Below are 14,961 nucleotides of genomic sequence, written 5' to 3'. Positions count from 1 at the left end.
GACATGTGTTTGGTGTGATAACTGAGGAAGGGCCAAGGTGAGCGAGCGCACGAAGTGGGGGACCCCCCTCTCTGGAGGGCGGATATAAATGCTAGGTGGGATTTGAGTGCTCCCATGCTGGTGTCTGAGCTGGTGGTGCTGTTTTCCACCACGGATTTGTGGGATAAACAGTGCAACTGCTCGGTGCTCCTGGGGACCTGCCCAGGATCCCCCTCCCTCATCCCAAAGAGTTGTAGGTGCCCCGTGTCCCCCGCAGCCACTCCATCATGGCAGCAGGCACCCAGCCCTGAGGTTTCTCATGCTGCCCCACTCATGACCCAGGGAGTAATGGCTCCTTTTGCAAGGCATTAAATGGATATCCCCAGCTCTCTCCAGCGGTGAGCCCTCAGCCCAGGATGCACATCCCTGCACCATGTAGTAACATGGTTTAGTGGTTGTCTTGGCAGTCCTGGGGTGATGGTTGGACTTGATGATCTTGAAGGTCTTTTCCAACCTAGGTGATTCCATGATTCTGTGTGGGCAATTCTCTGGCCCAAAGAGGTGGCCAGGACTGCTCCATCACCCATGGTAGGACCAACACTCCCCAGCCTGTGCCGCCACCTCCTATGCCCAGCAGCTCCCCAGCACCAGCTACCCCCTTTCTCCAGGAAAGAAGAGGCCAAGCCTCTGAATGAATAAATGTCATGTTCACATGGAAGACAACATAGACAATACCAAACATCTCCTAAAACAATACAGCCTCTGCCAGCGGAAGGATGCTCATTCCTCCCTCGCCAGCCTAGTACAAACCAGCGTCTTCAACAGTGACACACACAAACCCCACAGGCCAAATAAAGCCACCGTCATTTTCCTGCCCAGTAGCATCTGTAAACAAAAAGAAAACATCATTTGTTGACCCCGAACATATAAAAATACTATAACAAAATGAAATACAAATATATATTAGAATCTGTAAGTATTCTGTATAAAGAGATACTTTAGCGGTTAGCGTACAGCAAGAACAGAAACACAACACAACCAAGCCCAGCTGGGCCATGGGCAGAATGAGACACGTCCTGGCTCCTCTGTGCAGCAGAGGGGGCTCCTGTGGAGAGGGCGTTGATGGCAGAAACATATCCCCATGGTGGTGGGAACGTCCTGGATGCTGTTGGTGAGCAGGGATGGTGATGGCACCCGCAGAGCTGGATGCACGCAGTGGAGATGCCCAGAGCCCGTTCACAGCTGGCGGTGCAGACCTGAAGCCAATGTGCTGAGAGACCTGGTGCTGCAGCCCTGGGGTGAGTTTGTCCATCCCAGTGACATGGTGATGCACTGTCCAGCTGCGTGCAGCGTCCAAGGTCTGGCACCCACCATCCTTGGCCCCCACAGGCAGAGAAGCGATGCTGCTGTGGAGGTTTGGTGCATGCAGTACCCCGCCATGGGGTCCCTTGTGCTGCACTGGCAGTGGTGCTGGGCCTGGTCCCACAGTGCGTCCACCAGCACTGCTGACTTTGGAGAGGAGCTGCCTGAGCATCCGCACCCGTGTCCAGGAGCTGGTGGGATCTGTCACGGCAGCAGTGTCAGCTCCAGGCTTGAGCATCTTCAGCCTCTTCAGGCAGCCCTGGCACCCACAAGGCTGAGGTCCCAGTGATGGGCACTGGTGATGGGCATGGCAAACCCGCACCCCAGCTATCATACCTTGTCCAGTGGCAGAAACCATTCCACAGGGTTAAGCCTGGAGAAAAGGGGTTTCTGTGCTGGCCCCACACCTCTGAGCAAAGCCACTCAGCTGGGCTGAGGGTGCTTGGAGCCCCCCTCCATCTTAATGGCACAGTGGCAGGGCTGGTGCCGGGACCCCCACAGAAATCTGCACACTACTGCCTGTGACCCACACAGTGTGCTTGGGACCACCCTGGTTCTGCCCCATGGCACCTGTGCCACCACAATGGGCTGGAGCTGTGCCCAAGCACCATGGAGCCTCGCTGGCAAGGGCACAGCCTGGGGTGCCACCAGTGGGTCAGCCTGTGGCAGTGGAACTGCTGACATTTGAGTACTCACTGCTGCTGCCATCAGGGCAATGGCAGATCCTCAGCAGCAAGTCCAGGGCTGCCAGAGGAGAGGATGTGAAGCAGCGCTCCAGGTTCACAGGACCACAGGGTGTCAGCTACGCTGCACAGCCCTCTGCCAGCCACAGCCCATGAAGCTCTGCCATGTCAGACCCCTCTGCTCCAGCCCTGGGTGTTGGAAAAGACCCCGGCTCACTGGTCTGGACACAGGGGGTGGGGCTGCCAGGGAGGGGACACACCAGGGGATGCAGACGCTGCCCTCTGTGGCTGTGGGGCTGCACTGGGGAATAGGCCAAGTGCCACATGGAGTCGACGGGGGCAGCTGGGCAGTGGCCACCCGGTATCCACACGTCTGTGTAGCTGCAGTTCTTAAAAAATTCTCTATCTACACATTTGTTTTGTGGGTTTTCTTTTTCCTTTTCTTTTTCCTTTTATCCCAACCCTCGAGATGCAACAGCTCTGCCCTCCGCCGGGCTCCTCTGGTGCAGTCCAGGAACACCCAGCCAGCGGCATTATGGCCACAGGGCAAAGCGAGGTCCTTGGCTCTTGGGAGGGCTCCCCGCTGGCCCCCAGCTCGCCAGGGCCGGTGGCTGCTCACAGGCACTGGCTGCAGCCGCACTTGCTGGGCTTCTCCACCTCTTCCACGAAGGTTGCGCCGTTGCTGCACTCGAAGGCGTATTTCCTGCGCCGGAGCCGCAGGCCGGTGCAGCAGCCGGCGCTGGGGCCCCCGCACGTCCCTCGGCATTCCACCCAGGCCACCGGCCGCGTTGTCTGGCAGATGGCGTAGCCCCGCTGCACCTGGTGGTAGTCCCGCACCGGCTCCCCGCGGCACTCCGGCTCTGTGGGACAGCGATGCTCAGACTGGCATCCCAGCATGGGGCTGCCCCTGCCCTGGGCACCCACCTCCCCGGCTCCTACCTTGGTCACAGAGGGCTCCGGTGTAGCCGTCATGGCACTCGCAGGTGGGCTGGCCGCCTGGGGTGAGGCGGCAGTGGCCATGGGCACAGGGCTGGCGGTGGCAGGGGTCAGGCGGCTCAGTGGGCTGGTTGCAGAGGGTGCCCTGGTAGCCCTCGTGGCACTGGCAGGTGTAGGAGAGGGCGTCGAGGGGCAGGCACAGCCCATGCACACACCTGTGGACACCCAGCACCATCAGGCAGCTGCCAGCATGGCACCAGCACGGCACTGCACGTAGGACCAGCACGGCACTGGTATGGCGCAGCCATCGTGCCATGGGTCTGGCGTGGCACCACACCACTCAGTGAAGTGGCATTGCCACCGCATGGCACCACCAGCACAAGCCAGTCCCAGGGGACTGCAGTGGACAGCCAGTAGGAGGGGTGAGCTGGGCAGGCGGTGAGGAGGGACAGCCAACGGAGAGAGCAAGGATGAGAGGCGGCCAGTGAAGAGCAATTAATGACAAGGCAGGCAATGGGGAAAGACCAATGGAGTGGGGCAGTTGTGGTGGGGCAGACAATGAGGAAGGGTCAGACAATGAGCTAGCTGAGTGAGGTTGTTGTGGCGGGGCAGCCAATGGAATAGGGCAGTTGTGGTGGGGCAGTCAGAGATCCAATGGGGCAGGTGAGTCACACTGGGCAGCAAATGGCTCAGGACCATTACTGTTGGACAGCCAATGGGGCAGCATCATTGCCTCAGGACAGCCAATGGAGCAGAAGGGTCACTGCAGGGCAGCCAATGGGACAAGACTATTGCTGTAGGGTAGCCAACGGAGCGGGGACACTCACTTGTGCCCCTGGCAGGGGCCGCCATGGGGCTGATCGCAGTGGGGCCCGTCCCAGCCAGGCTCGCAGTGGCAGACGGGGCCCTGGGCGCCGGTGGGCTGGCAGATGCCATGCAGGCAGTACAGCTTGCGGCAGGGCTCGCAGCCCGGCACCACCCCTGGCGTCATCCGCGTCTTGGTGAAGTCCTGCAGCTCGTTGTTGATGTAGAGGTTGCGGATGCACCCGTGGAAGCTGGTGCCATTGAGGAGCTGCCAGAGGCGGAAGGCAGCCGAGTTGACATCCACAGGCATCCCTGGGGAGAGCAGGACTGTCAGCACACACGGGTGTCCCCCGTGTCCCCACCACCACCTCTCCACATCACCCGGTCGCCCCTCTGGCCCCTGTCCTACCTCCCACATAGAGGGGGGCCTCGCTGTTCAGTGTGTAGTGCTTGCCCGAGTTGTCCATGGTCATGGGGCTGCCACCATCGATGGAGAGGTTCACCATCTGGTCGAAGGTCACCAGCTCCACGGTGTGGAACTGCCCGTCGTTGATAGTCTCAGCACTGGTGGAGACAGCTGGGTCACTGGGGACACCCCCCAAGCCCGTGCAGTGGGGGTGGTGATCCCCCGTGGCTGGGGAAGTAGTGGCAGGTACCTGTAGATGGCTGAGCTGGGGTGGGTGCCGGGGTCGTAGCTGACCCTGACGTGTCCCTGGTACAGCTCCACGGCCATGTGGTCGCTGTCGCCATTGTACAGCAGGATGCCATTGCCTTCAGCCGTGGAGACCTGGCAGGGGAGAGGTGGGAGCCCACATCCCTGGGGCAGCACCCCCATTGCCACACACCACACCCCCCCCCCGCTGTCCCCATGTCCCCTCAGCCCTCACCTGCAGGGTGATATTGGCCCGGGGCCAGTCCTGCAGGTCAGTGAACTGCAGGTACGTGTCGCGGTCCACAAAGTTGACGCTCAGCAGTTTCTCACACTTGGGGCCGCCGAAGCCGGGCAGGCACTGGCAGAGGGCACGGGTACCCCGCTCCACGCACAGAGCCCCATTCTGGCACTCGGCTCGCTCACAGAGGCTGGGCTGGCTGGCAGCATGGGGCGGCATCTCGCAGAGCTGGCCGCTGTGGGGCCAAGGGTGCTGCTAAGCATGGGGCTTGGAGAGCGCCCTATGGGGCTCTAACAGCACTCCCCTGATTTGGGTCCTCAGAGAGGCTCTCCAGCCAGTGGCATCTGAGGGATGCTGGGATGCTGAGTGCTGCCCTTGGGTCCCTCCTCAGGGATGCTGGTTTCCCCCAGCCTTCATCCCTGAAGACCCACACCTCCAGACCCAATCCTTCCTCTTGCACTGGAGGGATGGATGGATGGATGGATGGATGGATGGATGGATGGATGGATGGATGGATGGATGGATGGACGGACATGGTAGCCAGGATTGGTTCCTCCTGCACAGTGCCATGTAACCATCCCCGCTATCCCCAGTGTCCCACATCTTCCCAGTGGTACCTGTAGCCCTCGGTGCAGAGGCAGGAGTAGCCGTTAACCTCGTCCAGGCATTGGGCATTGTTCTGGCACCGATGGTCCTGGCAGTCATCGAAGTCCTCACTGCAGTTGCTCCCCACGTAGCCAGGCACACATTCACACCTGGGGCAGGAGGGGGGCTCACTGCTGCCCCTTCCTTCTCCCCCGTGCCGGTGGGTACCTGCTCCTTCTGGCATCCCCCTCCCCATAACCCCTTCCCAGCCTGTGAGCTGCAGCCCCCCAAAACCAAATCTCCCCCACCAGGCAGCTGGGACAAAGCAGTCTGGGGAGGGGGAGCTCACCTAGGCCCCTGGCTTGTGGAGACACAGGTAGAGCCGTGCTGGCATGGACTGAGCTCGGCTGAGCAGAAATCCAGTGAATACTCACAGAAATCCCCTGCAGGGTAGAAACAGGGACACCAAGGATGCTCAGGAGCTCACATTACCACAGGCACTTGCCCGAGTTGTTCATGGTCGTGGGGCTCTATGGCTGGGGCCTGTGGCCACAGGCAGCTCCTGCCTGAGTCAGGCACCAAGGGCATCCCAGGGTGTGGGGGCTCAGTTGGATGTATGAAAACTCAATGTGGCTGGGCCTAGAGGCCATGGTGATGGGCACCGGGACAGCAGGCAGAGGAGCTATTAGCCCTCGTTGGTGGGAAGGGAGAAGCAGTGGGCACATACCCCTGCCAGGCCTGCAAGGTTTGGGGATGCTTAGCCCTCATTCCAGGTACCTGTGTAGTGGGCAGGGCACAGGCAGGTGTAGTTGGTGGCAGTGGGCACGCAGGAGCCCCCATTCTCACAGATGTGCTCCTTGCAGGGGTCGCTGGTGGCATGGCAGTTCGGACCCTCAAAGCCCGCTGGGCACAGGCACCTGCATGGGGCACAGGGTGGTGTCATGGGGTGGGAAATGGAGCATTTTGGGGTGGTTCCTGTGAAACAAGCAGCACAGGGCTGGGTGGCAGGGAGGGTGGCAGGGCGCAGGGAGGGTGGCAGCCGCAGCGGGCTGCGAGGATGCTGAGTTGCCACGACAACGGGCTGAGAGGACACTCAGCGCTGGGGAGGGTAGTGGCTGCGCAGCCCACCTCCTCACCCTATCCTGACAGCTATTTTCAGCTACTAATTGTGTCCCGGTTCCTGGAATGGCCTGAAGAGTTCAGGGTAGCGAGGGTTGTGCAAGGGCATGGCAGCCCTGCAGGGAGCAGCAGTGACGCCGGGCCACATCCTGCCCCATCCAACAGTTAACCCTGCTGCAGCTGCCACATCCCAGCCCCAAATCCCACTGTGCTATCCCTCCTCATGCCTTCTGTGGTGGTAGGACCTGCTCTGTCCCCCCTGCCCTCAGCACTGCAGGGCTGGGGGACATGGGGAAGCAGAGCCAGTGCTCAGCCTTGTTAGTGCTGTGCTGGCAGGAGGCATAGGCAGGGCTGCAGAGAGCAGGAGCCTGGGCTGGAGCTACCACATGAATGCAATAGCCCAGCTATATGCCTAAGGGAGCACATAGAAGGCGAGGGAAGCACTAAACATTATCTCTGAGGGATGCTGGGGATCTCAGCTGCTGCCCAAACACCCATCTTTCCGGGGTTCCCATTCAGCACTCACCTGAAGCCGGCTCCTTCCCCATCCTGAAGCTGGCAGGTCCCCCCATTGAGGCAGGGGTTGGAGGAGCAGACGCTCAGTGCCACCTCGCAGTCCCTGCCCTGGGGAGGGATGGAGAGGTGGGAGCGAGGAGAGTGGCACAGCACCGTGCCCAGCTCTCCCTGCCCCATCACACTCAGTGTCGCACTGTGGTGTGCAGGGAGGGTGGACAGTCCTGCAGGCAGTGAGCCCCAGGGGCAGCCCTCACTGCTCCTTTCCCCTCTGCAGGGACATGTTCCTCTGCAGTGGGGACCCCCAGGGACCATGGTACCTTGTAGCCGCTGGGGCAGGCGCAGCGGTAGAGACCAAGGGGGTCATTGTGGCAGGTGCCCTGGTTCTGACAGGGGCTGGAGAGGCAGGGGTTGCACTTGGCCTGGATGCTCAGGGCAGGTGGGCCTGTGGGACAGGAGGCACAGGGATAGCCAGGGCTATAGTAGAGAGAGTGATGGAGGGGTGCCCGTTTGTGGGTACCAACACAGGGTCAGAGCTCCAGCCACAGCTGGGAGCAGAGCCTGCCCCACCAAGGACCTGGGGACAGCCACGTGTTCAGTCACCCAGGGGTGCGCCACTGGCCAGGTAAGGGGACAACCCTCTTGGTCTGCCCCCTCCTCAAGGCAGCTCAACAGGTTAAATGCTGGAGTCCCCCACACTCACAGAACATCAGGCACCAAGCAGGAGATAGCCCGGCTCCCCATGGCACCTGCTGCCCTGCCTGAGGATGGACAGATGGACAACACAGACACCTCGCACCTTGGCACTCAAACTTCTTGGCAGGGGTGGTGAGCAGCAGCTTGCCTTCCATTTCAGGGGGCCCTGCGCAGCGGGCGATGCCTGGCTCCTTGTACCCCGTCTTGACCCAGCTGGAGAGCCAGCGCAGGTTGCAGCTGCAGTACAGGGGGTTGGCTCCAATGGCTCTGTAGGGGGAGGAAGGACAAAACTGCATCCGCTGCCCCGCAGAGGGAATGAGGCTTGGAAACTTTGGGACTGGGCACAACTCCGTCACTTGGCTGGGCTGCCATGTGATGGGGGCCCCAATGCTCTGTGCTGGAGCTCTCCTCCACTTCCCACATAGAAATCCTCATGAGTCCCTCTCCAGCACTTGGGCAAAGCTGCCTGGGCTTGAGGCTGTGCAGAAACATCGACCCATTGCATGGGAGCTGAGGACAGCCTCGGCTCTGCTGCACAGTGCAGGGCAGGGGCACCGGGGCAGGCTGCTGGGGACAAGCAGCAAAGTCACAGCCAGAGCTCATGGGGACAGCATTAGGGGAGAGCAAGGAATTGCTCCAAGAGAGCAGGGTTGCCCTGTTCCACAGCAGAGCAGGGCAGGGAGCAGCAGGTGCTGTGTGAGGCTGAGGGGTTCAATGCCGTTTTGCACACTGCTTCACTGCAAAGGCCAGCAGCAGCGGAGGACCATCGGACTGATATGTGTGATGAAGGAAGGACATGGCAGGCAGGGAGGCAGGCACTAGGGACAGCAGCTCTGCTGGGGCTTACAAGCCTGTTCCTACAGCACCAACAGCGCCGGCTGGTGACACAGCTCAGCTCTGTGGGAACCCGCAGCACTGCACTGCAGCAAGAACACCAGTGAAGAGCCAGGGGAGACCAGAAGCAGCACGGCTACTCCCAAAAAACAGGGAGGCCAGGACTGGAAATCAAGATGCTCTCTGCAGGCTGGAGGAACAGCCTGAGAGCCCCAGGATGCCAGGAGCAGGACCAGCCACCGGAGGGTGGGTAGGAACCACTTAGCAGGAACAGGGAAGGGACTGAAAAGTCATCCTGAACAAAGTGAAATCCCTGCCCTGGGTGATGGGTATGGGGCTGTTCTCCTGCGGTACAGGTTCCCTCAAAGAGGAGGGAGGAGGATGCTTGGTGAGAGATTTGGGGCTGCTGCAGGGAAGGACCCTAGCAGGAGGCTAGCAACATGCTGGCCCAGGTCAGAGCAGCCCTTGCCAACCCATGGGTGTGCCAGCATCTTGCATGGCTTCACCTGCATGTTAAGGGACCCTGGGGACCTGGTGGGACCCCACACCACTTCCATCAAGGACCAGCAGCACTGGGAGGCTCAGCCGCACACCTGGACCTGGGGCCAGAGCACATCAGTGCCCCACCAACACTGTCCCAGCTACCAGCCCAGAGAAAAGCAGAGAAGGCAGCTCAGCCCCCATGGTTTTTAAAGGTCTCCTGAACATGCATCCAGCCCTGCACCTGCAGAGCAGGAGATACTCACAGGTGGGACAGGGAGGTGACATCTGCAAAGATGCCCTCGGGGAGGCTGGAGATGTCATTGCCATGGAGAGACCTGCAGAGAACAGAGGGTCCTGTAATGCCCATAGTTCCAGGGTGGGCAGCAAGGACTGTGACCAGCAGGGCTGCCACCACCCCGTGGGTCCAGGCATGGGTGGCAGAGCTGGACCCCACCACTCTGTCACTGCTGCAAAGGCATCAAGTGATCTGAGAGGCTGAGTCTTCTCCCCTTGCTCCTCCTGCAGCCTGTACCCTGCCTGCCTGCACCCAGCTCTGAGCAAGCATAGGGGGCACGTGGACACAGGCAGCAGCAGGGGCTGCGAGCAGGGCTACGGGCAGGTACTTACAGCAGCCGGAGGGAGCGGAGGCCCTCAAAGGCCAGCGGAGGGATGCACTGCAGGGAGTTGTAGCTGAGGATCCTGTAGAAGGCAAGAAGGAGGCAGCACAGTGCTGGGGGCACCTCCGTGTGTGCTGTAAGAAGCCCACCCTTGGTTGTATGTTCCCTTTGCGTCAGCTCAAACTATAGCTTCACCCACATGGAGAGGGGAGACCCTGGTGTCCCCAGCACCCTGCAGTCTTTGGGGTCCCCTAGGAACAGCCCCCCCCAGCTCAGTTCTGTGGCACACTTACAGGGTGGTGAGCTGGCTCATGTTGGTGAAGGAGGAGTTGCTCAAGGAGCTGATCTTGTTGTTGCTCAGGTCACTGTAAAACAGAAACTTCAGGGCTTGGAGGAAGCTGAGCCCTGTCTCCCCCCTCGGTGCTCCCCTGTGCGCCCAGCTGTGATGGGATGCAAACAGCAGCACAGCCTCCAAGAGAGCAGCAGGGCTGTCACACAGAGTGATAGCAGGAATGCCACTGTCCCCCTGCCCACAGCCACCAGAAGGTGTGAGCACCCAGGGGCTGAGCATCGCTGCAGTCAGCTGTTTCCCAGTGCACAGCAGGGATGCAGAGGGATGTCAGGGGTCCCTGCACACTGCCAGGTCCTTCCCCAGGATCACGCATCATGGGGACAGCCTCTGTCCTTGCCCACCACTGCTAGCAGTGGGACCAGCTGCCTGCCTGGCCTCCTGCTCCTGCCTACTTACACAAGCTGCAGGTACTTGAAGGTAGAGAGCTGCCCTGGGACCTGAGTAAACTGATTTCCATCCAGGTAGCTGCAAGGGAGAACAAAAGCACCTCAAGGTGGCTGAGAAGCCAGAGGTCCCACCCTCTGCCCCCCAATTCTCCTGTGCACCTTCTTATGGGCTGCAAAGAGCATCTCCAGCATCATCTCTCCCAGCATGCATGGCCTGGGGCTCTCAGGAGACCCCTGGGCTGCAGGGCAGGTAGTGTGAGAGCACAGGGGCACACTTGAGAGCTCTGTGTACTGATCCCCAGGACAGCCTCCAAGCAGCCCACGTGTGTGAGCACAGCCAGCCATGTGCTGCGCTTACACATCCAGTGTGAGTGTGGGCAGCAGAAACCAGTCCCAAGGCACGTGTGAGACAGCGGAGGATGCAGAGAGAGGAGGAGTGTGTGAGACAGCGCAGGAGTGTGAGGCGCTGCTATACACATGTGTGTGCACAACCAGTGCCTGCACTACCTGCACACAGGACTTGCTGCTGTTCCCCATTCCAGACAGGAGCAGAGCCCCTTTCACAGCAATGGGCATTACTGCTCATCCAGAGCTGGCATGGCTGCTTGGGTATCTCCCTGACACCCAGGTAAGCCACATTCCATTGCCTGTGTGCTCGGAGCTGGACCTGCCGGGAGTATCCCTGCAGCCTTGGTGAGCGGTGATGGCACAGCAGGGCTGGGGAGCTGACAGAGGCAGGGTGGCCCTGTCCCTGTTGCTGATGGCAGGCTGATTGGGACTGCAGGGCTGCATGGGGACCACAGCTGCCCCCTCCCAAAGATGCCAAAGAGCAGGGACCCGGCTGCTGTGAGAACCCCTTGCATATCACCATTAGTATCCCTGAGTCAGCAGAGGCTCTCACTGAGCCCCTTGCTGGGGTTGGGGCTGGAGAGGGTCCCTTGGCTGGGTGGGGGTCACTGCCAGGCTGGGATGGTGCTGTGGGAGAGAGCTGTGGGGCATCTTTGCCCCAACACCTGCACAACCCCTCAGCAGAGCCCCCCTCACCCAGAGCTGCAAAGTCTGGGGCAGAGCCTGGGCACTCGGCCACCACTTACAGCTCTGTGACGTTCTTGGGGATCCCCTTGGGCAGGGCCTTGAGGTGCTTGTTGCTGCAGCGGACAACGGTGTCGAGGCACGTGCACTCCTGCGGGCACTGCGGACGGGGGATGCAGCTCGTCTCCTCCTGACCTGCACCGGGCACAGAGAGCCACAAAGTCACCTTGGGCATCACATGAAGCTGGACTCGATGCCTTGTCCTCATCTAGGACTGCTCCCCTCCCATGCCAACCATATCCCCTTGCCCCCAAAGCAGGGTGCTGCGGGCAACAGCCTCAGGCCAGCTGAGAGTCAGCAGCTCATGAATCGCTCCTGCTCCCAGAAACTGCCTGCCCCACTCGGATGGATGCAATCAGACAGCTCCAGGCTGCTCTGATTTTCACCATTTTCAAGCAAAAACACAGTCCCAGGGGTAGCAGAGAGGAGGGTGCACAAGAAGCGGCTCAGCCCTGCCAGTCCTCCTGAAATAACCTCCTTCCCCCATCTCCCAGAGGCAGCAGGGGTTGCACGGAGCAGACGGAGGAGCCAGCATTGCTCGCCCTTCCCAAGGGAGAGGCATCCCCAGAACAGCCGTATGCTATCTCGCACTGTTGGGAAAGGCGCAGGATGCACCCTTCAGTGTTTGACGTGGTGGAGGAGGGAAAGCAGAAGAAACGATGATGTGTTTGTAAATATTTTACAGAGGGCTCAAAAGCTGTTCTAAATTAAAAAAACTTTTAAAAGAAGTCTTTTCTCTCAACAGGCACATTCCCCGCCTGCTCCATCTGCCCAGCTCCATCATGTGGAGCTGGGAAGGGAAGAAGCAGGAGGAATTTTGGTGGGCTTTGCCTATACACCTGCTCCTGCCAGCATCCAGGGCACAGCATTTGCCAGCACAGACCTGCCTACGTACAAAGGCCATAAGGTGCAGTGGGTGCAAACTCCTCTCCCAGTTTGAGAGCAGCTTGTGGGGATTTGAATGCAGCCCTAAGGGCTGGGTACCAGGAAGGGAAATATGTGCACCATCAGGGGAAAGCATTAATGAGCTGATGGTTCCCTCTGAGCTCCTGGCTTGTTACAGGACACTGCTGAACATCCCAGAAGCAAGGATGATGCTGGGACAAGCAGATCATAGTGCCAGCCTGGGGCAAGCAGCCTGATCCCCTCTCACCCCCGGCGCCGCGGGGCCCGTGAGTTACCTTCCTCACACCTGAAGTCGGGGAAAGCCACGTCCTGGAGTGGGATCTGCCGGAGGAAGTCAGGGTTTTGGCACCGCGGGTTCCCCGTCACGATCTTCCTCTTGCGCAGCCAGTCCCCCAGCCAGGCCAGCTGGCAGTTGCAGTTGAAGGGGTTGGCGAGCAGGTTCCTGCACAAGAGGGAGTGTGAGGGCATCACCTGTGCAGCCACTGGGCAAGGGTTCCCCCTGCCGCCCCCCCCTCCCCAGTGTGATGGGGACAGCCTGGGAGCATCCCTGCTGAGGCCTGAGACTTACAGCGTGGACAGAGACTGCAGCGTGTCGAAGGCGCCCGGTGTGATGGTGCTGATCTGGTTGTCGTACAGGGAGAGCAGGCGGACGTTGCGCAGCCCTGTGAAGCTGTCATTGTGGATGCAGCTGATGCGGTTGTTCCTCAGCATCCTGCGGAGGGAAGGGGAAAAAGGCACCTAATGACCCACGCAGACACCATGGGGGAACCTCAGCAGTGCCTGGGCTGTGCCCACCTTGCTGCCGAGCCAGGCCCTGAATAGCAGAAACCTGCCCTCCAGCTCTGGATACAGCCAGTGGATGGGTAAGGCACTCCCGAGCTGGCCCAGCAGTGATGCAGACAGCACCAGCCCAGGATCACAGGCAGGGCAGAGGAGGAAGGAGCAGGGATGTCCCCATGCAGAAAGGGGCACTCACAGGGTCCTCAGCCCATCCAGGCCCCTGAACATGCCGCTCCGCACAGACTCCAGCTGGTTGACGGTGAGGTGCAGCTCACTGACGGAGGATGCCCCCTCGAACGCCCCATCCTCAATCTCCGACACCTTGTTGTTGCTGAGGTTGCTGTGGACAGGGGAAAGCAGGCTGGGACAGGGGGCTCTGCCCCAACCTCAACCTGAAACCTGCCTCCCCCAGGTCCCACTGAGCACCCCATGATGGCAAACTCCTCAGGTGACCCTTGGGTTGGTACATGCCCCCAGGTTCACTCTTGAGGCTGCCCTGGTGTCAGGACCCCATGTGCCTTCCAAGCCCCCAGGCACTCCTGACAGAGCTGCGCCTGCCTGATACTCACATTTTCTTCAGATGTGGGAGTTTCTTGAAGATGCCAGTGGCCTCCAGGACAGAGATTTCATTGTTGTTCAGGCGCCTGGGGTGGGCAGCAGGGAAAAGAGCTCAGGAGGTTGCTGCAAAGGGCCTGGCACCGACCAACCCTGAACCAAACCCCAGCACTGGTGATGTTCTGGCTGCAGGAGGGAAAGCAGGGTGGGAGGGAGGAGGCTCTTACAGCTCAGCTGTGGACTGTGGGATGCGCTCTGGGATCTTGGTGAGCTTCAGGTTGGAGCACTCGACCACGCTGGATTCACAGCGGCACTTCGGGGGGCAGATCACATCGCTGTTGCACTCACTGTTCAGCTGATAATCCTCCGTCCCTGCGCACCGGGGAGGGCAGCGTGTGGTCCCAAGAGCAGAGGCAGCAGGGCTGTGCCTGCCCTCCCCTCCCTGCTCCTCCCACACCCCAGCTGGTCTCAAGCTCCTCCCCAGCTGCCCTCATCCCAGGGCTATGCACAAATTACTCCTCTCCATGCCCCAAACACCTTATCTGCAGGGGTATTTGTCTTGGGTACACAGGGTGCTGTGTTATCCACCACCCTCTCCTCTCCTGCAACCAGAGCTGGACCGCATGGACACCTCTGTGCCCACCTGGATAACAGCACAACGGTTGATGGTGGAACATGTCCTGCTACCCAGCAGTTTTGTTACTGCAGCACCTGGGAACTCAGCAACCAAACATGATGGGAAATGCAGCGCCGAGCCAGACCGTGGGGCTCCGGCACAACCATCCCCCAGGCAGCCTGCCCGAAAGGGCACCATGCACACACCCATGCATACCCTCCTCTTACCTGGGATGAAATACTGCTCTTTGGCTGTGGAATGAAAAGCACATCATCACCCTGAGCACATGGACATGGGGCTGGGGCAGGGCTGAGCACAGCACAGGGATGGCCCTCACCCGAGCAGCGAAACTTCTTGCTCTTGATCTGGCCGATGCGCTTGTTGGCCAGGCGCCGGGGGCTGGCACAGCGGGCACCACTGGTCTCAACGGGGTTGGCACGGAGGAAGTCTGCCAGCCACTTCAGGTTGCAGTCACAGATGAAGGGGTTCTGGGCCAGGTGCCTGCACCACAGACAGTGGGTGACCACCAGCTCCAGCTCTGGCTACCCAAGAGAGATGCTTCCCTCCATGCTCCCACCTGCCCAGGCGTTAGAGCTGGTGTGGGTACTCACAGGGTCTGGATGGCCCGCAGGGAGGTGAAAGTGCCCTTGGCCAGGCTCTGGATCTTGTTGTCATAGAGTGAGAGCAGTGAGAGGTTCTGCAGGTCCTGGAAGGCATCTGCTCGCACACAGTTGATCTTGTTGGCATTGAGGAGCCTGGCACGGAGAAGGGTG

The 14,961-nt window shown here is 60.3% G+C and overlaps 1 protein-coding gene across 1 annotated transcript in view; it reads right to left on the bottom strand.

Annotated features, from left to right (window-relative positions):
- Positions 1 to 1,719: 1,719 nt before the first annotated feature.
- SLIT1 (slit guidance ligand 1) overlaps positions 1,720 to 14,961 on the bottom strand; it is a 60,302-nt gene continuing 47,060 nt past the window's right edge. Inside the window, exons 13-37 of the mRNA XM_062610479.1 lie at positions 14,800 to 14,943; positions 14,526 to 14,689; positions 14,416 to 14,439; positions 13,800 to 13,944; positions 13,587 to 13,661; positions 13,214 to 13,357; positions 12,806 to 12,949; positions 12,513 to 12,679; positions 11,334 to 11,466; positions 10,250 to 10,318; positions 9,795 to 9,866; positions 9,512 to 9,583; positions 9,148 to 9,219; positions 7,671 to 7,834; positions 7,192 to 7,316; positions 6,885 to 6,982; positions 6,017 to 6,156; positions 5,589 to 5,682; positions 5,272 to 5,409; positions 4,652 to 4,889; positions 4,421 to 4,551; positions 4,174 to 4,328; positions 3,788 to 4,076; positions 2,964 to 3,175; positions 1,720 to 2,884 (exon numbers count right to left, since the gene is read on the bottom strand). Of these exons, the coding sequence (XP_062466463.1) occupies positions 2,640 to 2,884; positions 2,964 to 3,175; positions 3,788 to 4,076; positions 4,174 to 4,328; positions 4,421 to 4,551; positions 4,652 to 4,889; positions 5,272 to 5,409; positions 5,589 to 5,682; positions 6,017 to 6,156; positions 6,885 to 6,982; positions 7,192 to 7,316; positions 7,671 to 7,834; positions 9,148 to 9,219; positions 9,512 to 9,583; positions 9,795 to 9,866; positions 10,250 to 10,318; positions 11,334 to 11,466; positions 12,513 to 12,679; positions 12,806 to 12,949; positions 13,214 to 13,357; positions 13,587 to 13,661; positions 13,800 to 13,944; positions 14,416 to 14,439; positions 14,526 to 14,689; positions 14,800 to 14,943 (3,454 nt within the window). The 3' untranslated portion in view covers positions 1,720 to 2,639. The remainder of the gene's footprint in view (positions 2,885 to 2,963; positions 3,176 to 3,787; positions 4,077 to 4,173; positions 4,329 to 4,420; positions 4,552 to 4,651; positions 4,890 to 5,271; positions 5,410 to 5,588; positions 5,683 to 6,016; positions 6,157 to 6,884; positions 6,983 to 7,191; positions 7,317 to 7,670; positions 7,835 to 9,147; positions 9,220 to 9,511; positions 9,584 to 9,794; positions 9,867 to 10,249; positions 10,319 to 11,333; positions 11,467 to 12,512; positions 12,680 to 12,805; positions 12,950 to 13,213; positions 13,358 to 13,586; positions 13,662 to 13,799; positions 13,945 to 14,415; positions 14,440 to 14,525; positions 14,690 to 14,799; positions 14,944 to 14,961) is intronic.

The sequence above is a fragment of the Pezoporus occidentalis genome, unplaced genomic scaffold (genome assembly GCF_034315485.1).
Source record: "Pezoporus occidentalis ecotype Australia unplaced genomic scaffold, CSIRO_AGI_Poc_V1 ctg147, whole genome shotgun sequence".
Taxonomy (NCBI): Eukaryota; Metazoa; Chordata; class Aves; order Psittaciformes; family Psittacidae; genus Pezoporus; species Pezoporus occidentalis.
Note: the sequence above shows the minus strand (reverse complement) of the source record. Positions and strands in the feature narration are given on the sequence as shown.